We start from the raw sequence: 25,838 nt of genomic DNA on the forward strand, positions 1-25,838 counted from the left end.
CTCATGAAATAATTTATATTTAGATGAGGAGAGACTCAACAGTTTGGGCTTATAATCTCGTGAGTTTAGAAGGATGAGAAGGGATCTGATCGCGGAATATAAAAATACTAAAAGGGATTGAATTGATAAATTAAGTTTAGACCCAATGTGGCACAATTTGGAACAGGAAGCCACAGCTAGAGGTCGAGAGACGATAAATTTGTGGCAGAGGGTGGTGAACTTATGGAGCTCACTGTCCCGTGGCGCAGTGGAGTCTGAATCATTAAATGCTTTCAAGGCATGTTTCGAAAACAGAAAAGGGGATACGGGGAACAGGTGGGAGGTGGATTTGAGACCAGGGAGAGATCAGCAGAATGATGGAGCAGACTCGAAGGGCTGAATTTGTACACTTCTAATCCCTATGTTTCTGTGTATCAGATGAACTGGGATCTCAGCTTTATGGATCTGTAGAACCTCAGAGTTTCAGCTCAGGAGTGTGGAGGGACACAGTCACTAATGGTGGAACAATGAACACTGGGATACAGCAGCGGGTGAACTTGTAATTTCTAAGAGGAATTGACATGAATTTTGACTGCCTTCTGATGCGCTGGATTTAAAGATTTCAGACTCTGCTTACCTTATAGCAGTATCGGAGAGTTGGGGATGAGGCCCATCCATTTGGACAGTGTCCTGTTACACTCGGGGTAGGGGTTACTGCTCCATGTCCAGTTCCTGGGTCGAGGGACGTTGCCAGGTTCTGTCTGCAGATGTATTTGGCTCTGAAGCTGTTGCAATCCTTCACATCCCATAATCCCACGGAGTTTCCCGTGGCCAGCACCACACAACCGCCTTTGTAACCTGAAACAGAAAGCTCAGTTCATGCATTCCTGCATAAGACTGCAAACCACGATTCAGGAGACATAGAGCCACACACACACACACACACACATACACAGACGTACACACACAGAGATACACACACACATAGAGTCACACACACACACAAATATACACATACACAGACGTACACACACAGAGATACACACACACACACACACACACAAATACACAGACGTACACACACAGAGACACACACACACATAGAGTCACACACACACACACACACAAATACACAGACGTACACACACAGAGACACACACACACATAGAGTCACACACACACACACACACACACACATACACAGACGTACACACAGAGAGACACACACACACATAGAGTCACACACACACACAAATATACACATACACAGACGTACACACACAGAGACACACACACACACACACAAATACACAGACGTACACACACAGAGACACACACACACATAGAGTCACACACACACACACATATACACATACACAGACGTACACACACAGAGACACACACACACATAGAGTCACACACACACACACATATACACATACACAGACGTACACACACAGAGGCACACACACACATAGAGTCACACACACACAGACGTTCACACACAGAGACACACACACACATAGAGTCACACACACACATACACATACACAGACGTACACACACAGACACACACACATACACAGATGTACACACACAGAGACACACACACACATAGTCACACACACACACACACATACACAGATGTACACACACAGACACACACACATACACAGATGTACACACACAGAGACACACACACACATAGAGTCACACACACACACACATATACACATACACAGACGTACACACACAGAGACACACACACACATAGAGTCACACACACACACATATACACATACACAGACGTACACACACAGAGGCACACACACACATAGAGTCACACACACACAGACGTTCACACACAGAGACACACACACACATAGAGTCACACACACACATACACATACACAGACGTACACACACAGACACACACACATACACAGATGTACACACACAGAGACACACACACACATAGAGTCACACACACACACACATATACACATACACAGACGTACACACACAGAGGCACACACACACATAGAGTCACACACACACAGACGTTCACACACAGAGACACACACACACATAGAGTCACACACACACATACACATACACAGACGTACACACACAGACACACACACATACACAGACGTACACACACAGAGACACACACACACATAGAGTCACACACACACACACACATACACAGATGTACACACACAGACACACACACATACACAGATGTACACACACAGAGACACACACACACATAGTCACACACACACACACACAGACGTACACACACAGAGACACACACACACATAGAGTCACACACACACACACACAGACGTACACACACAGAGACACACACACACATAGAGTCACACACACACACACACAGACGTACACACACAGAGACACACACACACATAGAGTCACACACACACACACATATACACACATACACATACACACACACATACACATACATACACACACAGAGACACACACACACATACACAGATGTACACACAGAGACACACACACAACATACAGACACGCACATACACACAACCATACACACACAACATACAGACACGCACACACACACAACCATACACACACACAGACACACACACAGAGCCATACGCGCGCGCGCACACACACATACAGACATATATACATACACACACACACAGAGAGCCATACACACAGACACACACACATAGCCATACGCGCACACACACACACACACACACACACAGACAGACATATATACATACACACACACACACAGAGGCACACACAAACCAGTTTAGCTGTTTATGGAACTATTTAGAATGAGGAGAGATTGAGAAGAGAGGTGTGATGAAAACCTGTCTCTTTAACTGAGTATTTGGTCACCTGTCATCTCCTCGTGTTTTCTGATGAAGTCAGGTTATCCTGGAGAAAGATAACGAGTCAATCAAATGGCACTGGATTTTCCCTCACTGCAGCGTTCCCAGACCACGGGGCAGAGCTATTGACCTAAACCAGTTTCTACAGACTCAGGGCTCGCTCCTGTCCGTAAGGAGTTCAGGGTCTGGATGGAGGTTTGGGTACGTGGCTTGTCCGGAAACATGTGAAGCAAAAAAGAGACCAATGCTGTGCCCCTGGCTTTGAAAAGAGAACCACAATTCTCCACCAACTCCTGGGATCTCATGCTGTGGAGACGGATCCATTTCCTGCTGAGGACTTTTCCATGAATTTTCAGCAGTAACAGGAAGGTCAGGGCTCTGGGAATCAATCCCTTTCCTGCGTGGTTCTTGGCAAAGGATTCTAAGCCTGAATATTTGAGGCAGTTGAAGGTGGTAGGCGAGTATTGTGTGTGCTGGGAGTCTGGGGGGGGTGCGGACAGTGCCTAGCCCACACATAACCCTTCCGCCAAATTACAACCCATACACAACCATCAAAAACTGAAGCAAGATTTATAATAAAGACAGCGTGAATCACCTTCAGCTGGCAATCTCCATTCCAATTAGCAATCAGAAGCTGCCCTGAGCCCTCTGGAATTTGCTACAATTGGAATCACATTGCCAAAACTAATCCTTTCTTCATTCGAGGCAAAACTGCAGATCGAATTAACACTTTAGTAACACCCGGCTCACCTAATCGTTCATCCCAGCTACTAATCCAGAAATAAAGGACATAGCCAAGCACGTCCAACATCCCCCCCCCATTCCCCCCACACGCCCTCTCATTGGCGGAATGGGTGAATCAATGTACCAACCACACAGAGCCCCCCTGCTCCATGCTGATCTAAGCTGGCATCGCAGTGCTGTAACTGCCTCCCTGGGAAACTAAAAGCAGGAGTGGGCCATTTGGCCCTTCGAGCCTACTCTGCCATTTATTCTGATCATCAAATTCAATATCCTGGACCCCCTACCAGACAAGGAACGAGGGGAGTGAAATTAGACAGTATTCCTCAGTTTCAATCGGTGGAATTTTCCATTCTGGAGCATAAGTGGTGTGTATTGAGTACGGTGGTGTATTTGGGGCGGCATGGTAGCACAGTGGGTTAGCACTGCTGCTTCACAGCTCCAGGGTCCTGGGTTCGATTCCCGGCTCGGGTCCCTGTCTGTGTGGAGTTTGCACATTCTCCTCATGTCTGCGTGGGTTTCCTCCGACAGTCCAAAGATGTGCGGGTTAGGTTGATTGGCCATGCTAAGAAATTGCCCCTCAGTAGCCAGAGATGCGCAGGTTAGAGGGATTAGTGGGTAAAATATGTAGGGATATGGGGGTAGGGCCTGGGTGGGATTGTGTTCGGTACAGACTCGATGGGCCGAAGGGCCTCTTTCTGTACTGTAGGGTTCTATGATTCTATGATCTGAGTCTGGCTGTGGGAGCAGAGGTTGGAGTGAGTTTCTCTGGAGAGCAGTGCGGATGAACACATGAGATCTTGCCCTAGTTCAGCTCAATAATTACGCCCTTGAGATGCAGTCCAAGTCTCATGGAGGGACGGGGCAGGAAGTGGCCCACTCTGCCCTGCCGTCACCTGGTAGGCTCCAATGTTTGTAACAGCCTGAACTGGCGCTCACTCAGTTCCTCGACTCCCCAGTGCCCCCTCAGTGCCACACTTCCCTTGTGCCAGCCTTGGCGTAATGCGTGCCACTGATAGCCAAGTGATGGTGTGGCAGGACAGTGAAAGCAGCAGCTATTAGCCTGGCTGGGAGGAATCTGCCCTCACCATCTGCGCGCCACTTATGTACAGTGGTGAAAGTGAACCTCCTAAATGCCCCCTGGCAGGGCAGCTAACTCGGAGAGGTGGCAGGATTCCGCTGTGTTGCCCGTTAATGAGCATTCGCGTGAGGCAGAGCTCTTCAGAACATCTTCCAGCTGCCACAAATGTCCGGAGAATACAATTCCAAACTGATTTCCTGCCAATGGGAAACTGATTTTTGGCCTCCCACCAAATCCTGCTCCGTTGCTGAGCGCGATTCCCAGCGGGAATGGAGGAGCGGAGAGCTACCCCCTGACCGGCTGTGTATGAGGGTGTTGGGCAAGAGCAGGATTAAGGTCACCTCCAACCAGGAATGCTGCTCCTCCGGACAGCGCTGTTCACGGGAAGGAGTTCCCGGTTTAATCTGCAGCACGGCAGTGTTGTGGTAATGTCACGGGTCGAGCAGTGGGGAGAGCACACTGCACTAATAATCTCACCCAGCATGAGTTCAAATCCAGCCACGGCCAGTTTGAGAATCTGGGTTCAGTTTGAAAAATCTGTAAAAAAATAGCTGCTGGTGATGGATTGCATGTAGGGTGTGTGTGACTGTGTGAGAGACTGTGTGTATGTGTGTGGGATTGTGTGTGTGATTGTGCGTGTGCATTTGTGTGTGTATGTGTGTGTGTGTGTGTGTGTGTGTGTCTGTGAGAGGGTGTGCGTGCGTGCGTCTGTGTGTGTGTGTGCGCGCGTGTGTATGAGTGTGTGTGTGTGATTGTGTGTGTGTGATTGTGTGTGTGTGAGAGGTAGCGTGTGTGTGTGAGAGAGGTAGTGTGTGTGCGTGCATGCGTCTGTGTGTGTGTGTGTGTGATTGTGTGTGTGCGTGTGTGAGAGGTAGTGTGTGTATGTATGAGTGTGTGTATGTATGAGTGTGTGTGTCTGTGAGAGGTAGTGTGTGTGTATGTGTGAGAGGTAGTGTGTGTATGTGTGTGTGTGTGATTGTGTGTGTGTGTCTGTGAGAGGTACTGTGTATGTATGAGTGTGCGTGTGATTGTGTGTGAGAGGTAGTGTGTGTACGTATGAGTGTGTGTGTGTGATTGTGTGTGTGCGTGTGTGAGAGGTAGTGTGTGTGTATGAGTGCGTGTGTGATTATGTGTGTGTGTGTGTGTGTGTGTATGAGTGTGTGAGTGATTGTGTGTGTGCGTGTGTGAGAGGTAGTGTGTGTACGTATGAGTGTGTGTGTGATTGTGTGTGTGTGAGAGGTAGTGTGTGTATGTATGAGTATATGTGTGATTGTGTGTGTGTCTGTGAGAGGTAGTGTGTGTGTGTATGTATGTGTGTGATTGTGTGTGTGTGTCTGTGAGAGGTAGTGTGTGTATGTATGTGTGTGTGATTGTGTGTGCGTGTCTGTGAGAGGTAGTGTGTGTATGTATGTGTGTGTGATTGTGTGCGTGTCTGTGAGAGGTAGTGTGTGTATGTATGAGTATATGTGTGATTGTGTGTGTGTGTCTGTGAGAGGTTGTGTGTGTATGTATGTGTGTGTGATTGTGTGCGTGTCTGTGAGAGGTAGTGTGTGTATGTATGAGTATATGTGTGATTGTGTGTGTGTCTGTGAGAGGTAGTGTGTGTATGTATGTGTGTGTGATTGTGTGTGTGTGTCTGTGAGAGGTAGTGTGTGTATGTATGTGTGTGTGATTGTGTGTGTGTGTCTGTGAGAGGTAGTGTGTGTATGTATGTGTGTGTGATTGTGTGTGTGTGTCTGTGAGAGGTAGTGTGTGTATGTATGTGTGTGAGAGTGTTTTTACAGAACAATGCTTCATTGTTAACACGCTGTGTTGCTCAGATGTCCTTCTCCAGCAGTTATGAAAGTATTGGCCAGTGTAATTATACTCACACAGCACATTCATTTCACTGCCAGTGATACCAGTTCCAGATGTGCTTGGTATCAATGAATGGCCAAAGCCAACAGCAGCCAGCCTGGACTGGCTGTGGCCTGCCCAACAGCACCTTATAGCAGAGAAAAGCACCCAAATTCTTTCTGTACAAACTTCATTATCCTCAGTTTCCTTTGTGGAACGATCAGAGATCGCACTGAGTGTAGCTGAATGATAAAACTGTGGCTCCTGCAGTCAGTAGCACACTCGACTCTGAATCAGAAGATTGTGTGCTGAGGTCCCACTCCAGGCTAATGCTCAGGCAGTGGAGGGGGAGTGCTGCACTGTCAGATGTGCACCCATCTTTCAGATGAGGCAGTAGATTGTGTCTGCACTGTCAGGTAAACAAAACAGGGCAACATTTCAGAAAAGGGTAAAGGGGTTCCCCAGGTACATTTGCCAATGCTTAGCCCCAATTCAACTTCACTAAATACAAATGATATGGTTATTGTATCATACCTATTTGTGGGATCTCACTGTGCACCAGCTGCTGCTTTTCCCACAATACAGCAGAGACTACACTTCAAAAGGTGACTGCAAGGTGCCACAGGGACATCCTGAGGGTGCAGAAGGTCACAAGCTCTTTATTTCCTTTTTGTTCTTAAGCAGCAGTGACAGTATTCCGAAAATCCTTTATTAAAGTTCATTCCTTGAATGCGAGGCTAGGCCAACATTCGTACACCGACAATACACCGTACTGGGTCGGATCTCAAGCGATGATGAGACAGAGTAGAGGAATGAAATAGAGAATCTGGTGAACTGATGCGACAACGATCTCTCCCTCAATGTCAATAAAACGAAGGAGATTGTCACTGATTTCAGGAAACATAAAGGAGAACATGCCCCTGTCCATATCAACATGGATGAAGTAGAAAAGACCGAGAGCTTTGCGTTTTTAGGTGTCCAGATCACCAACAATCTGTCCTAGCCCCCCCCAATGCCAACACTATAGTTAAGAATGCCTCTACTTTCTCTGAAGACTTGGGTAATTTGGCATGTCAGCTACGACTCTCACCAACTTTTACAGATGCACCATAGTTCATATTCTTTCTGGTTGGATCACTCTACTCTCTCTTCCACCTTTTTGGGAAAAAGATACAAAAGTCTGAGGTCACATACCAACCAACTCAAAATCAGCTTCTTCCCTGCTGCCATCAGACTTTTGAATGGACTTATCTTGCATTAAGTTGATCTTTCTCTACGCCCTAGCTATGACTGTAACACTACATTCTGCACTCTCTCGTTTCCTTCTCTATGAACGATAGGTTTTGTCTGTATGACGTACAAGAAATAATACTTTCCACTGTCTGTTAATACACGTGACAACAATAAATCAAATCAAATCTGCTTGGTATGGGCTTCTGCTCTGCCCAAGACCACAAGGAACTACAAAAGGTTGTGAATGTCGCCCAATCCATCACACAAACCAACCTCCCCTTCACTGACTCTGTCTACACTTCCCACTGCCTTGGAAAAGCATAATTAGGGACCCCACGCACCCCGGACATTCTCTCTTCCACCTTCTTCCATCGGGAAAGAGATACAAAAGTCTGAGGTCATGTACTAACCGACACAAGAACAGCTTCTTCCCTGCTGCCATCAGACTTTTGAATGGACCTACCATGCGTTAAGTTGATCTTTCTCTACACCTGAGCTATGACTGTAACATTACATTCTGCACTCTCTCGTTTCCTTGTCTATGAGTAGTATGCTTTGTCTGTATAGTGCTTAAGAAACAATACTTTTCACTGTATGTTAATACATGTGACAATAATAGAACATAGAACATAGAACACTACAGCACAAACAGGCCCTTTGGCCCACGAGTTGCGCCGATCACATCAACACCTACCAACCTACAGACCTATCTATAACCCTCAATCTCATTAAACCCCATATACTCATCCAGAAGTCTTTTAAAAGACCCCAGCGAGTTCGCCTCCACCACCACCGACGGCAGCCGATTCCATTCACTCACCACCCTCTGAGTGAAAAACTTACCCCTAACATCACTTCTGAACTTCCCTCCTTGCACCTTAAATCTGTGTCCTCTCGTAGCAACCATTTCAACCCGGGGAAATAGCCTCTGAGAGTCCACCCTATCTATTCCTCTCAACATTTTGTAAACTTCTATCAGGTCGCCTCTCAACCTTCGTCTCTCCAGGGAAAAGAGTCCCAGCTCCCTCAACCTAACTTCATAAGGCATGCCTCCCAGTCCAGGCAACATCCTTGTAAATCTCCTCTGTACCCTTTCAATAGCTTCTACATCTTTCCTATAGTGAGGCGACCAGAACTGCGCACAATACTCTAAATGAGTATGAGTAATAAATCAAATCAAATCAAATAATTCCTAATTGCCCTTGAGGTGGTGGTGGTGAGCTGAACCATTGCAGTTTCTGCGGTGTAGATCCACCTACAGTGCTGTGGAAGGCAGACTCCAGGATTTTGATGCTTTTTATTTATTGGTGAGACATGGGCATCGCTGGCTGCCCAGTATTTATTGCCCATCCCTAGTTTCCCAGGAGGAGTTGAGAGATGGCCACATTGCTGTGGTTCTGGAGTCACATGTAGGCCAGACCAGGTAAGGACAGCAGATTTCCTTCCCTAAAGGACCTTAGTGAACCAGATGGGTTTTTCCGACAATCGACAGTGGTTTCAAGGTCATCATGGTTTATACGGGCTACGCTGTTACCTGGCTGGTTTAAAGGGGCCACGCTGTTAGCTGGCTGGTTTAAAGGGGCTACGCTGTTACCTGGCTGGTTTCGATTCCAGTTGGTGAAGGAGACAGCATCGCCACCCATCCACTGGAAGACCCCCGGATGAATAGCATCCTGTAGAGCTGTCCAGAAGTTGCCAGAACGCCCCAGGATGAGGCTGATGATGAACGACTGCTCAAACCTAACAAGAGGAAAAAAGCATTTCAACATCTTTATGCTGGTGAGACGCAGCTTCTGAAGAACAGGTTAGATTGATGGGAAACTCCTCAGTAACTTTTCAACGGTAAATTCACTACCAAATTCTACATTTGGGTGTTCCAAAGCTCTGTGTTCCTGGCCAATTATCCCATCTCTTCATGTCCCCTGAATGATATTTCACAGTGAAGGAGAATGGTAAAGTAAATAACTCTAAATGACTATCCCAGTTTCCCTCTAAGAGCAGACAGCAAACTCACCCACACTAAGGAGCACCCACAGGGTGTGTGTGTGAATGGCCACGAGAGGCCAAGATAAGTTTTATAAAATGCTTCCTGTGAATCCTTGTGGAGCAGGAATTCTCTCCCAGATCGTGCAAGGATAAGTTCCATGGGACTCTCCAAACCTGGCCTTGTCTTCCCTCCCAGTGACACGATCTGTCACTAAACCCCCTCCCCAACGTATAACTTCATACTGGGGAATGTTCGCACACTCCTTCCCACCCACCCTAACATCACATTAGGTCAGGAGAATGTTCTGGATTCCTTAACTGAGACAGTAAGAAGTCTCACAACACCAGGTTAAAGTCCAATGGGTTTATTTGAGTACTCACTCACCCCACGAAGGGCCAGCGCTCCAAAAGCTAGTGGCATTTGCTACCAAATAAACCTGTTGGACTTTAACCTGGTGTTGTGAGACTTCCAACTGTGATTACCCCAGTCCAACACCGGCATCTCCACATCATGACAGAGGTGAAAATGATCCAGGTCTCGTGTTTAATTTCCTATCATATTCCACTACCACCACCCGATTACAATGAAAGGAATCTCTCCTACAAACGACCAGCCAGAATGCTGATGTGTGATTCTAATTATTCCAGTTCTCAGTGCCAAGTAATAATTTAGTTCATGGAGAGGGGTTTGGTGGTGGATGGTTTCAGCCTGTCCATCGTGGCTGTGGGGCCCACAGCTCCATTCTGAGATGAACCTGGAAACATCACAGCCAAACGGAAGGATGGTCAATGTAGGAAAGAACAGAAAGTCATTCTGCTGAAGGAGTGGGGGGGGGGGGTCTGACCTTAAACATTCTTCACAGTCCAGGAACAAGCCGGTTAACCCAATTCCAGTGTTAATACCTCAGACCAGCTACCTCTCACCCTTCCTCATTTACCTCCATCAACAGAGGCTTTGACTATGTCCTCCCTCACATCTTGATCTCGTTTCCCTGTAAATGTGTGGCTCTGATTAACTGCTCCCTGCAGCAGGCCATCCTGCAATCTCCTACTGGATTTGTAATTGCCCATCTTATATTTATGGCCCTAATTCTGGTCTTGCCTGGAAGTGGAAACCTCTCTTTGATGCCTCCCTATCAAATCCTTTCATTATTTAACAGCCCGCTGTCAGCTCACCGCTCAGTCTTCCCTTTTCCAGTTGGTTCACTCGAAGGGGTTAGGACTCAGGTGTATTGTTTGGACAAAGAGATTGAATTCTGCCTCTTTTGACGTATATATTGGCTCCAAATCCAGAAACGCCTCGATTTTTAAGTCTCACTCCTGTTTTCAAATCTCTTTCAACTTCTGTGACCTACTCCGGCCCTCCAACCCTCTGAGAACTCAGGCAAGTATGGCCTCCTGTGCATGGTGTGCAGAGATGCTGGTGTTGGATTGGGGTAAACACAGTAAGAAGTCTCACAACCACCAGGTTAAAGTCCAACAGGTTTATTTGATAGTAATCCCACAAGTTTTCAGGGTTTGCCCCTTCATCAGGTGAACAAAGAACAACACAGCACAGGAAACAGGCCCTTTGGCCCTACAAGCCCGCGCTGCCCATTTTAACATTTAATGAGTGCCTCATTCCCATCCTCCTTCTACCTACGACTTTTGTCTACGCCTCATTGACTCACAATAAAGGGGGTGCAAATTTAAGTGAGCGGAGAGTTTGTGACCAGATCTCTCCACTCACCTGACGAAGGGGCAAACCCTGAAAGCTTGTGGGTTTACTATCAAAAAACTTGTTGGACTTTAACCTGGTGTTATGAGACTTCCATAAGTGGGTGTCAACGGGTGCTATTCGGATTGGCGGTTGGTGACTAGTGGAGTGCCCCAGGGGTCGGTGCTGGGGCCTCAGCTATTTACCATTTACATAGATGATCTGGAGGAGGGAACCGAGTGTAGGGTGTCGAAATTTGCTGATGACACCAAGATTGGTGGAACGGCAAATTGCACGGAGGGTGTGGAGAGTCTGCAGAAGGATCTAGATAGGCTGGGCGAATGGGCCAGGAAATGGCAAATGGAATTTAATGTTGGCAAGTGTGAGGTGGTCCACTTTGGTAGGAATAATGGTAGGAAGGATTATTACTTACGTGGCGAAAAAGTGCAGCAGGCGACGGTGCAGAGGGACCTCGGGGTCCTTGTGCATGAGTCACAAAAACCCAGCCTGCAGGTGCAGCAGGTGGTCAGGAAGGCGAATGGGATGCTGGCCTTCATCGCGAGGGGGTTTGAATATAAAAGTAGGGAGGTCTTGCTGCAGCTGTATAGGGCATTGGTGAGGCCGCAGCTGGAGTACTGTGTGCAGTTTTGGGCACCGTACTTGCGCAAGGATATTTTGGCCTTGGAGGGAGTGCAGAGGAGGTTTACTAGGCTGATACCGGAGTTGAGGGGGTTGAGCTATGAGGAGAGGCTGAATAAACTAGGCTTGTACTCGTTAGAGTTTAGAAGAATGAGGGGAGATCTCATTGAGACATATAAGATGATGAATGAGATGGATAGGATAGAGGTGGAAAGACTCCTCCCGCTCAGAAAGGACAGTAGGACTAGGGGGCACAGCCTCATGATAAAGGGGGGGCGGTTCAGAACGGAGTTGAGGAGGAACTTCTTCACTCAAAGGGTGGTGAATCTCTGGAATTCTCTGCCCGTTGAAGTGGTGGAGGCTACCTCGCTAAATATTTTTAAGACGCCAAAGTCGGAGGTGTGGTAGATAGTGAGGAAGGGTGTCTTAGTTTACAGGGGGACTTGGACAAGTTGCAGAGCTGGGCCGAGAGGTGGCGGATGGAGTTTAATGTGGAAAAGTGTGAGGTAATTCACTTTGGCAGGAATAACAGATGTGTAGAGTATAGGGCTAACGGTAGGACTCTGAATAGTGTGGATGAACAGAGGGATCTAGGTGTATGTGTACATAGATCCCTGAAAGTTGGGAATCAAGTAGATAGGGTTGTTAGGAAGGCATACGGTGTCTTGGCGTTTATTGGTAGGGGGATTGAATTTAGGAGCCGCAGCGTCATGTTGCAACTGTACAAAACTCTGGTGCGTCCGCACTTGGAGTATTGTGTGCAGTTCTGGTCCCCACATTATAGGAAGGATGTGGAGACTTTGGAGAGGGTGCACAGGAGGTTTACCAGGATGTTGCCTGGTATGGAGGGGAGATCCTATGAGGAGAGACTGAGGGATTTGAGGTTGTTTTCATTAGAAAGAAGGTGGCTAAGAGGGGACCTTATTGAAACATGTAAGATGATTAGAGGTTTAGATAGGGTGGACAGTGATAGCCTTTTTCCTCGGATGGAGAAAGCTAGCACGAGGGGGCATAGCTTTAAATTAAGGGGTGGTAGTTATAGGACGGATGTCAGGGGTAGGTTCTTTACCCAGAGGGTGGTGAGGGATTGGAATGCCCTGCCTGCTGCAGTTGTAAATGCGCCTAGTTTGGGAGCGTTTAAGAGATCCGTGGATAGGTTTATGGATGGAAAGGGTTTGGTTTAGGTTAGAGGGTCATTGCTTTTTAACTGGTCGACGCAACATCATGGGCCGAAGGGCCTGTTCTGCGCTGTAATGTTCTATGTTCTATGTTGATGGGTTTTTGATAAGAGGGGGGATTAAGGGTTATGGGGAGAGGGCGGGAATGTGGAACTGAGCCACAACAGATCAGCCATGATCTTACTGAATGGCGGGGCAGGCTCGAGGGGCTAGATGGCCTACTCCTGCTTCTATTTCTTATGTTCTTATGTTCCTCCTGTGCATTGCCTGGGCCCTAAACCTCTCCGCCTCTAGCTCTCCCTCCTCCTTAAACCCTCCATCAAGCTTTTGGATGTGGCACTGATCTCCTTACGTAGTTCTGAGTCAATTTTTTTCTTGTTGATACAGCTCCCGTGGAAGAGTTTGGGATGTTTTTACGACAATAATGAGGCTATGTAAATCCAAGTTGTTGTTGCACTGAACTATGGCTGACCTGGGAGGGTTGGATCCTGAAATAGGGAAGTGTGTCATTCCCCTGGGTTAGTATGAAATAAACGAAATATTCACTCTTCTGATCCCTAAATAAGATCAGTGGAATTTACCATAAGGGTTGAAATAGCTGGCGAAAAGCATTCACAATAAAATATACACAACTTACATTTCTGTAGGGCTGTTAACATAACATGTCATAGGTACATTATAAAACAACATTTTACACCAAGTGATATAAGGAGATATTAGGTCAGATAACTTAAAAGTTGGGCAAAGAGATAGGTTTTAAGAAGTGTCTTAAAGGTGGAAAGTAAGTGTGTCCCTTTAAGGGGTGAGCGTCGGAAGGGTCCTACTGACACATGCCCCTTTAAGGGGCTAACTACTGTTGTGAGGCAGAGAGGTGAAGGGAGGCATTCCAGAACCTGGGGCCGAGGCAACTGGAGGTACGGCCACCGATACTATGGTGAGTAAAATTGGGGATGCTTTAGAGAGGGCTTTTAGAACTGAGGTGAGGAGAAATTTCTTCACCCAGAGGGTGATGAGCGTGTGGAATTCACTCCCGCTGAATGTTGCTGAGGCCAAAACACTGTCAGATTCTCAATCTCCTCGTGTCTGCGTGGGTTTCCTCCGGTTCCCTCCCACTGTCCAAAGATGTGCGGGTTAGGTTGATTGGCCGTGCTAAGAAATTGCCCCTTAGTGTCCAGGGTGTGTAGGTTAGAGCGATTAGCGGGTGTAATATGTTGGGATATGGGGATAGGGCCTGGGTGGGATTGTGTTCGGTGCAGACTCGATGGGCCGAAGGGCCTCTTTCTGCACTGTAGGGTTCTATGATTTTGGGAAGAAATTGGATACAGCTCTTGTGGCTAAAGGGAGGAAGGGATATGGGAGGAAGTGAGGATCAGGAAGTGGGTCAGACATGATGAAGATGAATAGTGCAGCCAGCACGAAGGGCCAAATGGCCTACTCCTGCTTCGAGTTTCCACGTCCCGAGTACGGCTGATGGTTTGAGGTGGCTCAGGGCAGCGAGGCACAAGCTGCTCTTCCTCAGTGTGGCGCCGGTCTGTGTGTGAAAATCTCACGTACCTGTTCAGGATGGTCACCAGCGTCGAACTTTGACCTGTGCATTTCTTCAAGGCCTCGTCGAAAGTCACCGATTCCTCACCCACGAGATAGCAGGAAGATCCGTGCAACTTCCAGCCCTGAATCCAGAGGGGAATACCGCGTCAGTGAAGGGGCAAACGGGCCGGTTTCCAACGCTGCGCCATTCCGAGCAGGAGAGACCACATCGTCACTGACGGGCTTCCAGCTCTGACTGGGTGGCTCCGTATCCAATGGGCCCAAAGCAATATGACACGGATACGGGGATGGATAACCCGCTCCCCCCCGCCCCCCACAACCCCCCCTGTTTTGTGACGGTGGGGGTGGCTTGCCATTGGGCAGCGTCTTCTGATCACACCACCGTCAGCGGGTTATCCCGTGGTTCGCTGCCAGGGATGCCCGTGGTGAGCGGGTTGCCATCGGCAGGACCGGAAGATGCCACCGGCAGGAGTGACCAGAAAATCCCGTCCAAAAAGGGCCTAAAACAGGGGCAATGGTTAGGGTCCTTGTGCAGTTCCGTTATTCTTTAACGGGAGGTGGGCATCGCTGGCAAAGCCAGCGTTTGTTGCCAATCTCTAATTAGAACAACACAGCACGGGAAACAGGCCCTTCGGCCCAACGAGCCCGCGCCGCCATTGTGAGTCCCCTCTCCCACCCATGGCCCTTGTCTACGCTTATGGCCCTCCACATTGGAAACCAGGTTGAGGGGAGACCAATTTAGGGAGAATTTGTTACACCAATCAGCCTAAGAGCACATCTTTGGGGTGTGGGAGGAAACCGGAGCACCCGGAGAAAACCCACGCAAATAGGAGAGGTCCCGGTACTGAGCCCTGAGGCACACCACGAATGACTAGCCTTGAACCGAGTGATTAGCTCAGCCAGTTCAGAGGGGCAGTCAAGAGACAACCACATTGCTGTGGGCCGGAGTCACATGTAGGCCAGACCGGGTAAGGATGGCAGATTTCCTCCCCTAAAAAGAGGGAACTAGATGGATTTTTTTTTACAACAATCGATGATTCCTAAGGTTTCTTTCCCTATCGGCACGTCATTATCGTTACCCTGGAATCAGCTACTCTTCCCCTGTTGGTATTATGTGGGAAACCCCCACCCACCCCACATAACCATGTGTCATTAACCAGAGGTGACCCAATGGCCTTACATTTCAAATCTCACCTGATATTCACTTGGACTGAAATCAGTATAACTGAATATTGGCCATGGCTTATAGAACCCTACAGTACAGAAAGAGGCCCTTCGGCCCATCGAGTCTGCACTGACCACAAACCCACCCAGGTCCTATCCCCATATCCCTACATATTATACCCACTAATCCCTCTAACCTACACATCCCTGGACACTAAGGGGCAATTTCTTAGCACGGCCAATCAACCTAACCCGCACATCTTTGGACTGTGGGAGGAAACCGGAGCACCCGGAGGAAACCCACGCAGACATGGGTAGAATGTGCAAACTCCACACAGACAGTGACCTGAGCTGGGAATCGAACCCAGGACCCTGGCGCTGTGAAGCAGCAGTGCTAACCCACTGTGCTACCGTGCCGCCCCTCACTTTGGACACTACTCATTTTCCGTGAATCACACAATCGATTTCTACCCCATCATCTCCCTGTGTGAGGTTTTAATGGGACACAGGTACTGGGCGGGGACGGGGGGTGGGGGGATGGAGTTTTCAGTGTGATGCAGCTATTTGGCTGGCACAGTGGTTAGCACAGCTGCCTCACAGCACCAGGGACACGGGTTCAATTCCAGCCTCGGGTCCCTGTCTGTGTGGAGTTTGCACAGTCTCCCCGTGTCGGTGTGGGTTTCCTCCGGGTGCTCTGGTTTCCTCCCACAGTCCAAAGGTGTGCAGGTTAGGTGGATTGACCATGTTAAAATTACCCCTTAGTGTCCCAAGGTGAGTTGGTTCGGAGGTTTAGCAGGATAAATACTCTGGGTTACAGGAATAGGTTGGGGATTGGGCCTGGGTCAGACAGTGGGTGTCAGGATTCGATGATTTTATGATATTACGTTCCTCGTTCTCCAGTTTTACTCTGACATTTGTTTTGTGGTTGCTCTGTTACTGTCCATTCGGTGAGAGTCGCTGTCTAGGCCTCCCTATTGGTGACACCACTGAACCTGGGCCGAGACCAAAGTGATTAACAACAGTTACCGGGGGGGGGGGGGTCACTGTGCTCACTGCGGGGGGGGGGTCACTCTGCTCACTGTGGGGGGGGGGTCACTCTGCTCACTGCGGGGGGGGGTCACTCTGCTCACTGCGGGGGGGGGTCACTCTGATCACTGCGGGGGGGGGGTCACTCTGATCACTGCGGGGGGGGGGTCACTCTGATCACTGCGGGGGGGGGTCACTCTGCTCACTGCGGGGGGGGGGTCACTCTGCTCACTGCGGGGGGGGGTCACTCTGATCACTGCGGGGGGGGGTCACTCTGCTCACTGCGGGGGGGGGTCACTCTGCTCACTGCGGGGGGGGGGTCACTCTGATCACTGCGGGGGGGGGTCACTCTGCTCACTGCGGGGGGGGGTCACTCTGCTCACTGCGGGGGGGGGGGTCACTCTGCTCACTGCGGGGGGGGGGTCACTCTGCTCACTGTGGGGGGGGGGTCACTCTGCTCACTGTGGGGGGGGGGGTCACTCTGCTCACTGCGGGGGGTGGTCACTCTGCTCACTGTGGGGGGGGGTCACTCTGCTCACTGTGGGGGGGGGGGTCACTCTGCTCACTGCGGGGGGGGGTCACTCTGCTCACTGTGGGGGGGGTCACTCTGCTCACTGCGGGGGGGGGTCACTCTGCTCACTGCGGGGGGGGGGTCACTCTGCTCACTGCGGGGGGGGGGTCACTCTGCTCACTGTGGGGGGGGTCACTCTGCTCACTGCGGGGGGGGGTCACTCTGCTCACTGCGGGGGGGGGGGGGTCACTCTGCTCACTGCGGGGGGGGGTCACTCTGCTCACTGCGGGGGGGGGTCACTCTGCTCACTGTGGGGGGGGGGTCACTCTGCTCACTGTGGGGGGGGGTCACTCTGCTCACTGTGGGGGGGGGGGTCACTCTGCTCACTGCGGGGGGGGGGTCACTCTGCTCACTGCAGGGGGGGGTCACTCTGCTCACTGTGGGGGGGGGGTCACTCTGCTCACTGCGGGGGGGGGGGGTCACTCTGCTCACTGCGGGGGGGGGTCACTCTGCTCACTCCGGGGGGGGGGGTCACTCTGCTCACTGTGGGGGGGGGGTCACTCTGCTCACTGCAGGGGGGGGGGGGTCACTCTGCTCACTCCGGGGGGGGGGGTCACTCTGCTCACTGCAGGGGGGGGGGTCACTCTGCTCACTGTGGGGGGGGGGTCACTCTGCTCACTGCGGGGGGGGGTCACTCTGCTCACTGTGGGGGGGGTCACTCTGCTCACTGCAGTGGGGGGGTCACTCTGCTCACTGCGGGGGGGGGTCACTCTGCTCACTGTGGGGGGGGGGGGTCACTCTGCTCACTGCGGGGGGGGGTCACTCTGCTCACTGTGGGGGGGGGGTCACTCTGCTCACTGTGGGGGGGGGGTCACTCTGCTCACTGTGTGGGGGGGGGGTCACTCTGCTCACTGCGGGGGGGGTCACTCTGCTCACTGTGTGGGGGGGGGTCACTCTGCTCACTGTGGGGGGGGGTCACTCTGCTCACTGTGGGGGGGGGGGTCACTCTGCTCACTGTGGGGGGGGGGGTCACTCTGCTCACTGCGGGGGGGGGTCACTCTGCTCACTGTGGGGGGGGGGGTCACTCTGCTCACTGCGGGGGGGGGTCACTCTGCTCACTGCGGGGGGGGGGTCACTCTGCTCACTGCGGGGTGGGGGGGGGTCACTCTGCTCACTGCGGGGGGGGGGTCACTCTGCTCACTACGGGGGGGGGGTCACTCTGCTCACTGTGGGGGGGGGTCACTCTGCTCACTGCGGGGGGGGGGGGTCACTCTGCTCACTCCGGGGGGGGGGTCACTCTGCTCACTCCGGGGGGGGGGGTCACTCTGCTCACTGTGGGGAGGGGGGGGTCACTCTGCTCACTGCGGGGGGGGGGTCACTCTGCTCACTGTGGGAGGGGGGGGTCACTCTGCTCACTGTGGGGGGGGGGGGTCACTCTGCTCACTGCGGGGGGGGGGTCACTCTGCTCACTCCGGGGGGGGGGGTCACTCTGCTCACTGCGGGGGGGGGGTCACTCTGCTCACTGCAGGGGGGGGTCACTCTGCTCACTCCGGGGGGGGGGGGTCACTCTGCTCACTGCAGGGGGGGGGGGTCACTCTGCTCACTGCGGGGGGGGGGGGTCACTCTGCTCACTGCGGGGGGGGGGTCACTCTGCTCACTGTGGGAGGGGGGGGTCACTCTGCTCACTGTGGGGGGGGGGGGGTCACTCTGCTCACTGTGTGGGGGGGGGGTCACTCTGCTCACTGTGGGGGGGGGGTCACTCTGCTCACTGCGGGGGGGGGGTCACTCTGCTCACTGTGGGGGGGGGTCACTCTGCTCACTGCAGTGGGGGGGGGGGTCACTCTGCTCACTGCGGGGGGGGGGGTCACTCTGCTCACTGTGGGGGGGGGTCACTCTGCTCACTGCGGGGGGGTGTCACTCTGCTCACTGCAGTGGGGGGGGGGTCACTCTGCTCACTGCAGTGGGGGGGGGGGTCACTCTGCTCACTGCGGGGGGGGGGGGGGGTCACTCTGCTCACTGCGGGGGTTAATCTCAGTTAAAGGGACAAGCTGCTCTTTCTCAGGTAAAATCCATTCTTATCCATTTATTGTTCGCACTCTCAATGTGCCCCGGTTTCAGGCCCCCATTTCCCTCTGCAACTATTTGAGAAGCAAAGAATTAATTTTAATCTGAGGCAAAGAGTTAATTTTGAGATATACAGAAGTTAATTCCAAGTTATTAGCACCAGGGGAAAGGTTATTTGTCCCCCAGCCGGTCTGTCTCAGTCTCACCCGTCAGATTATTAACACTGAGTGTATAAACACTCCATCGCTCCGTCAGTGAGAAGATCCTCACTCTGCCCTGCTTTTATTCTGAGTTTCCTCATTTTTAAAAAGTGACTTCCTTCAAAATTAATCAGAGCAACTTTTACAAAACATCATCCTGTCCCCGAGGGCAGTGGAGTGAGGGTCCCAGTGAGGAGGGGGAGTGGAGTGAGGGTCCCAGCGAGGAGGGGGAGTGGAGTGAGGGTCCCAGTGAGGAGGGGGAGTGGAGTGAGGGTCCCAGTGAGGAGGGGGAGTGGAGTGAGGGTCCCAGTGAGGAGGGGCAGTGGAGTGAGGGTCCCAGTGAGGAGGGGCAGTGGAGTGAGGGTCCCAGTGAGGAGGGGGAGTGGAGTGAGGATCACAGTGAGGAGGGGGAGTGGATGAGGGTCCCAGGGAGGAGGGGGAGTGGAGTGAGGGTCCCAGTGAGGAGGGGGAGTGGAGTGAGGGTCCCAGTGAGGAGGGGGAGTGGAGTGAGGGTCCCAGTGAGGAGGGGGAGTGGAGTGAGGGTCCCAGTGAGGAGGGGGAGTGGAGTGAGGGTCCCAGTGAGGAGGGGGAGTGGAGTGAGGGTCCCAGTGAGGAGGGGGAGTGGAGTGAGGGTCCCAGTGAGGAGGGGGAGTGGAGTGAGGGTCCCAGTGAGGAGGGTGAGTGGATGAGGGTCCCAGTGAGGAGGGGGAGTGGAGTGAGGGTCCCAGTGAGGAGGGGGAGTGGAGTGAGGGTCCCAGTGAGGAGGGTGAGTGGATGAGGGTCCCAGTGAGGAGGGGGAGTGGAGTGAGGGTCCCAGTGAGGAGGGGGAGTGGAGTGAGGGTCCCAGTGAGGAGGGGGAGTGGAGTGAGGGTCCCAGGGAGGAGGGGGAGTGGAGTGAGGGTCCCAGTGAGGAGGGGGAGTGGAGTGAGGGTCCCAGTGAGGAGGGGGAGTGGAGTGAGGGTCCCAGTGAGGAGGGGGAGTGGAGTGAGGGTCCCAGTGAGGAGGGGGAGTGGAGTGAGGGTCCCAGTGAGGAGGGGGAGTGGAGTGAGGGTCCCAGTGAGGAGGGGCAGTGGAGTGAGGGTCCCAGTGAGGAGGGGGAGTGGATGAGGGTCCCAGTGAGGAGGGGGAGTGGATGAGGGTCCCAGTGAGGAGGGGGAGTGGATGAGGGTCCCAGTGAGGAGGGGGAGTGGATGAGGGTCCCAGTGAGGAGGGGCAGTGGAGTGAGGGTCCCAGTGAGGAGGGGGAGTGGATGAGGGTCCCAGTGAGGAGGGGGAGTGGATGAGGGTCCCAGTGAGGAGGGGGAGTGGAGTGAGGGTCCCAGTGAGGAGGGGGAGTGGAGTGAGGGTCCCAGTGAGGAGGGGGAGTGGAGTGAGGGTCCCAGTGAGGAGGGGCAGTGGAGTGAGGGTCCCAGTGAGGAGGGGGAGTGGATGAGGGTCCCAGTGAGGAGGGGGAGTGGATGAGGGTCCCAGTGAGGAGGGGGAGTGGAGTGAGGGTCCCAGTGAGGAGGGGGAGTGGAGTGAGGGTCCCAGTGAGGAGGGGCAGTGGAGTGAGGGCCCCAGTGAGGAGGGGCAGTGGAGTGAGGGTCCCAGTGAGGAGGGGCAGTGGATGAGGGTCCCAGTGAGGAGGGGGAGTGGAGGAGGGTCCCAGGGAGGAGGGGGAGTGGAGTGAGGGTCCCAGTGAGGAGGGGCAGTGGAGTGAGGGTCCCAGTGAGGAGGGGGAGTGGAGTGAGGGTCCCAGTGAGGAGGGGGAGTGGATGAGGGTCCCAGTGAGGAGGGGGAGTGGAGTGAGGGTCCCAGTGAGGAGGGGGAGTGGAGTGAGGGTCCCAGTGAGGAGGGGGAGTGGAGTGAGGGTCCCAGTGAGGAGGGGCAGTGGAGTGAGGGTCCCAGTGAGGAGGGGGAGTGGATGAGGGTCCCAGTGAGGAGGGTGAGTGGAGTGAGGGTCCCAGTGATGAGGGGCAGTGGAGTGAGTGTCTCAGTGAGGAGGGGCAGTGGAGTGAGGGCCCCAGTGAGGAGGGTGAGTGGAGTGAGGGTCCCAGTGATGAGGGGGAGTGGAGTGAGTGTCCCAGTGAGGAGGGGGAGTGGATGAGGGTCCCAGTGAGGAGGGGGAGTGGAGTGAGTGTCCCAGTGAGGAGGGGGAGTGGATGAGGGTCCCAGTGAGGAGGGGGAGTGGAGTGAGTGTCCCAGTGAGGAGGGGCAGTGGAGTGAGGGCCCCAGTGAGGAGGGGGAGTGGAGTGAGTGTCCCAGTGAGGAGGGGGAGTGGAGTGAGGGTCCCAGTGAGGAGGGGGAGTGGAGTGAGGGCCCCAGTGAGGAGGGTGAGTGGAGTGAGGGTCCCAGTGATGAGGGGCAGTGGAGTGAGTGTCTCAGTGAGGAGGGGCAGTGGAGTGAGGGCCCCAGTGAGGAGGGTGAGTGGAGTGAGGGTCCCAGTGATGAGGGGCAGTGGAGTGAGTGTGGTAGTGAAGCTCTGATGCACAGTAATGTGAGAATGCTGAGGAAACCTGTATTGGTTTTTGGGGAATTTCCCCTGGAGTCCTCCCTGGAATCATTCACGTTGTTCCGAGGGCCATTGTCTGAATTGTCAACCCGACGAAGGAGCTCTGCATTTGAGAAAATCCTGGAAATAGCTACAAAATCAGGGTCCCACCCCCAAAGCCAGCACCTTCCCGGGGGCCGGGACTGGTCAGGATTCACACACACGCGTGCTTTGTGGAGAGAGTTGGCTCTTTCACTCTCCAGCCGTCTCCAATGATTCTGGAAGAACAGGAGTGCGGAATCCGGAGTGTGCAGGTGAGAGGAAGTCTGAACTTAGAGAATGTGTTTGGATAAGCAGGATAGCCCTTTGGGGAGGGACAGCGTGCTTGGGACAGGTTTGGCACCTTTGGGATTGTTGAAAGTGAACATAAGTTTGCATTTTTGTACGCAGAGGATCATTAGAACTGTCAGCCTATCAATGAATTATTGAGCTGTTAAGGACTTGATAAAGAAGTTTCCAGCTGTTCCGATGTCAAAGAGCTGTTAAACAGCTGTCCAGTTGTCAAAACTGTCCAGGAAGTGTCAAAGCTGTCAAGGACCTGTCCAAGCATGTTGGGTAAATTGGCATGGATGCAGTATGAGCAAAGGAGGATGGGTGGGGGTGTCGTGGGTGGACAAGAGAAGGCACTAAGGGGTATGGGGACTCTCGGATAGAGGGGTTCTACACTGACATGGGGATGGCAGCCATGGGGAATGGGGGACGGACATGAGTTGGCACAGTGAGTGTGTGAGAGCTGGAGAGATGTTTTTTGTTTTGTTATTATTTTTTATTTAATTAAACGCAGTGCTGGGGCACTGAGACAAGTCTTGCACTCCGCAACCTGGGCATTCACTCTGGCATCAAGGGGTCAAGATAACTTTGACAAATTGATGAGAAAATTACATAAAGTCAAAACTCTACAGGCGTTTGGCAAATTCACTGTTTGATTCTTAACACTGAGTTTGAACGATCTTTGCCATTTTAACCGCAGCATTTGAAAGACCTTCCAAATAGCGGCACGGTGGCACAGTGGTTAGCACTGCTGCCTCACAGCGCCAGGGGCCCAGGTTCGATTCCCGGCTTGGACTCCTGTTTCTGTAGAGTTTGTACATTCTCCCCGTGTCTGCATGGGTTTTCTCCGGGTGCTCCGGTTTCCTCCCACAGTCTGAAAGACATGCCGGTTAGGGTGCATTGACCCAAACAGGCACCAGAGTGTGGCAACGAGGGGAATTTCACAGTAACTTCACCGCAGTGGCAAAAAACAGGAAGGAAGATTCTTACCTGAGTGGAGACAGTTTAGGAAAAGGGGAAGTTCAACGTGACCTGGGTGTCATGGAGTAAGCCCTACTTGTGACTAATTAATAAATAAACCTTGAATGGTTGGTTGGAATGGGACTGATTTCTGGACTGACGGGGCTAACCTATGAGGAGAGATTGAGTTGGTTCGGATTATATTCAAAATAATAAGGGAGGGATCTCAGAGGAAGATATAAAATTCTAACAGGATTGGACAGGGTAGATGCAGAAAGGATGTGGGGAGTACAGAACCAGGGCTCACACCCTGAGGATGCAGGGTAGACTGTTTAGGACAGAGATGAGGAGAAATTTCTTCACCCAGAGAATGGCCAGTCTGTGGAATTCATGCCACAGAAAGTAATTGAGGCAAAAACATTGTACGTTTTTAAGAAGGAGTTCGATATAGCACTTGGGGCAAAAAGGGATCAAAGGAAATGGGAGGAAGGTAGGATCAGAGTATTGAGTTGGATAATCAACAATCATAGTGAATGCTCGACGCTCGAAGAGCAGAATGGCCTGCTCTTGTTTCTATGATTGGTGATAGTCACAGACTTTGCTGGTGGAACTTTTCAACACCCGAGACGACAAACTTGGTCAGTTAGGCTGAGACATTTGCTGCTCAGTTGTCCTACCCAGCAGCAAGCAGAGGGAAAATGACCATTCTACGGCGGGGGGGGGAATGTATTGTGATGTATTGGCCTTTATAAATCGGAGTGTCGAGTATAAAAGTTGGAACATAAGAACATAAGAAATAGGAGCAGGAGTAGGCCATCTAGCCCTTCGAGCCTGCCCCGCCATTCAATAAGATCATGGCTGATCTGTCGTGGCTCAGTTCCACATTCCCGCCCTCTCCCCATAACCCTTAATCCCCTCTCTTATCAAAAACCTATCAACCCGCGTCTTAAATATATTTAGCGAGGCAGCCTCCACCACTTCAACGGGCAGAGAATTCCAGAGATTCACCACCCTTTGAGTGAAGAAGTTCCTCCTCAACTCTGTTCTAAACCGCACCCCCTTTATCTTGAGGCTGTGCCCCCTAGTCCTACTGTCCTTTCTGAGCGGGAAGAGTCTCTCCACCTCTATCCTATCCATCCCATTCATCATCTTATACGTCTCAATGAGATCTCCCCTCATTCTTCTAAACTCTAATGAGTACAAGCCCAGTTTATTCAGCCTCTCCTCATAGCTCAACCCCCTCAACTCCGGTATCAGCCTAGTAAACCTCCTCTGCACTCCCTCCAAGGCCAAAATATCCTTGTGTAAGTGCGGCGACCAAAACTGCACACAGTACTCCAGCTGCGGCCTCACCAATGCCCTATACAGCCGCAGCAAGACCTCCCTACTTTTATATTCAATCCCCCTCGCTATGAAGGCCAGCATCCCATTCGCCTTCCTGATCACCTGCTGCACCTGTAAGCTGGGTTTATGCGACTCATGCACAAGGACCCCGAGGTCCCTCTGCACTGTGGCCTGCTGCAGTTTTTCGCCACGTAAGTAATAGTCCTTCCTACTATTATTCCTACCAAAGTGGACCACCTCGCACTTGCCAACATTAAATTCATGGTAAGGTTGTATAAGGCATTGGTGAGGCCGAATTTAGAGTATTGTGTACAGTTTTGGTCACCTAGTTACAGGAAGGATGTAAATAAGGTTGAAAGAGTGCAGAGAAGGTTCACAAGGATGTTGCCGGGACTTGAGAAGCTGAGTTACAGAGAGAGATTGAATAGGTTAGGACTTTATTCCCTGGAGCGTAGAAGAATGAGGGGAGATTTGATAGAGGTGTATAAGATTTTGATGGGTATCGATAGAGTGAATGCAAGCAGGCTTTTTCCACTGAGGCTAGGGGAGAAAAAAAACCAGAGGGCATGGGTTAAGGGTGAAAGGAGAAAAGTTTAAAGGGAATATTAGGGGGGGGCTTCTTCACACAGAGAGTGGTGGGAGTGTGGAATGAGCTGCCGGATAAATGCAGGGTCACTTTTAACATTTAAGAAAAACTTGGATGGGTTCATGGATGAGAGGGGTGTGGAGGGATATGGTCCAAGTGCAGGTCAGTGGGACTAGGCAAAAAATGGTTCGGCACAGACAAGAAGGGCCAAAAGGCCTGTTTCTGAGCTGTAATTTTCTATGGTTCTATGTGGGGTATAGAAGAAATATGATCAGAACTGTAAAGGCTGAGAGAAAGCAGCTAGAGTTCCAATTACTCCATAGACTCTGGAAGAGTTCCCGTGGATTGGCGGGTAGTTAATGTAACC

General features: G+C 51.7%; 1 protein-coding gene across 1 annotated transcript in view; it reads right to left on the minus strand.

The window, feature by feature from the left end:
* The window catches only part of mrc2 (mannose receptor, C-type 2), a 294,508-nt gene that overhangs the window by 123,645 nt on the left and 145,025 nt on the right, over positions 1-25,838 (minus strand). Inside the window, exons 10-12 of the mRNA XM_080213436.1 lie at positions 14,824-14,939; positions 9,365-9,510; positions 617-837 (exon numbers count right to left, since the gene is read on the minus strand). Of these exons, the coding sequence (XP_080069562.1) occupies positions 617-837; positions 9,365-9,510; positions 14,824-14,939 (483 nt within the window). The remainder of the gene's footprint in view (positions 1-616; positions 838-9,364; positions 9,511-14,823; positions 14,940-25,838) is intronic.

This window comes from Carcharhinus amblyrhynchos, chromosome 27 (genome assembly GCF_965287045.1).
Source record: "Carcharhinus amblyrhynchos chromosome 27, sCarAmb.v2.hapA, whole genome shotgun sequence".
Taxonomy (NCBI): Eukaryota; Metazoa; Chordata; class Chondrichthyes; order Carcharhiniformes; family Carcharhinidae; genus Carcharhinus; species Carcharhinus amblyrhynchos.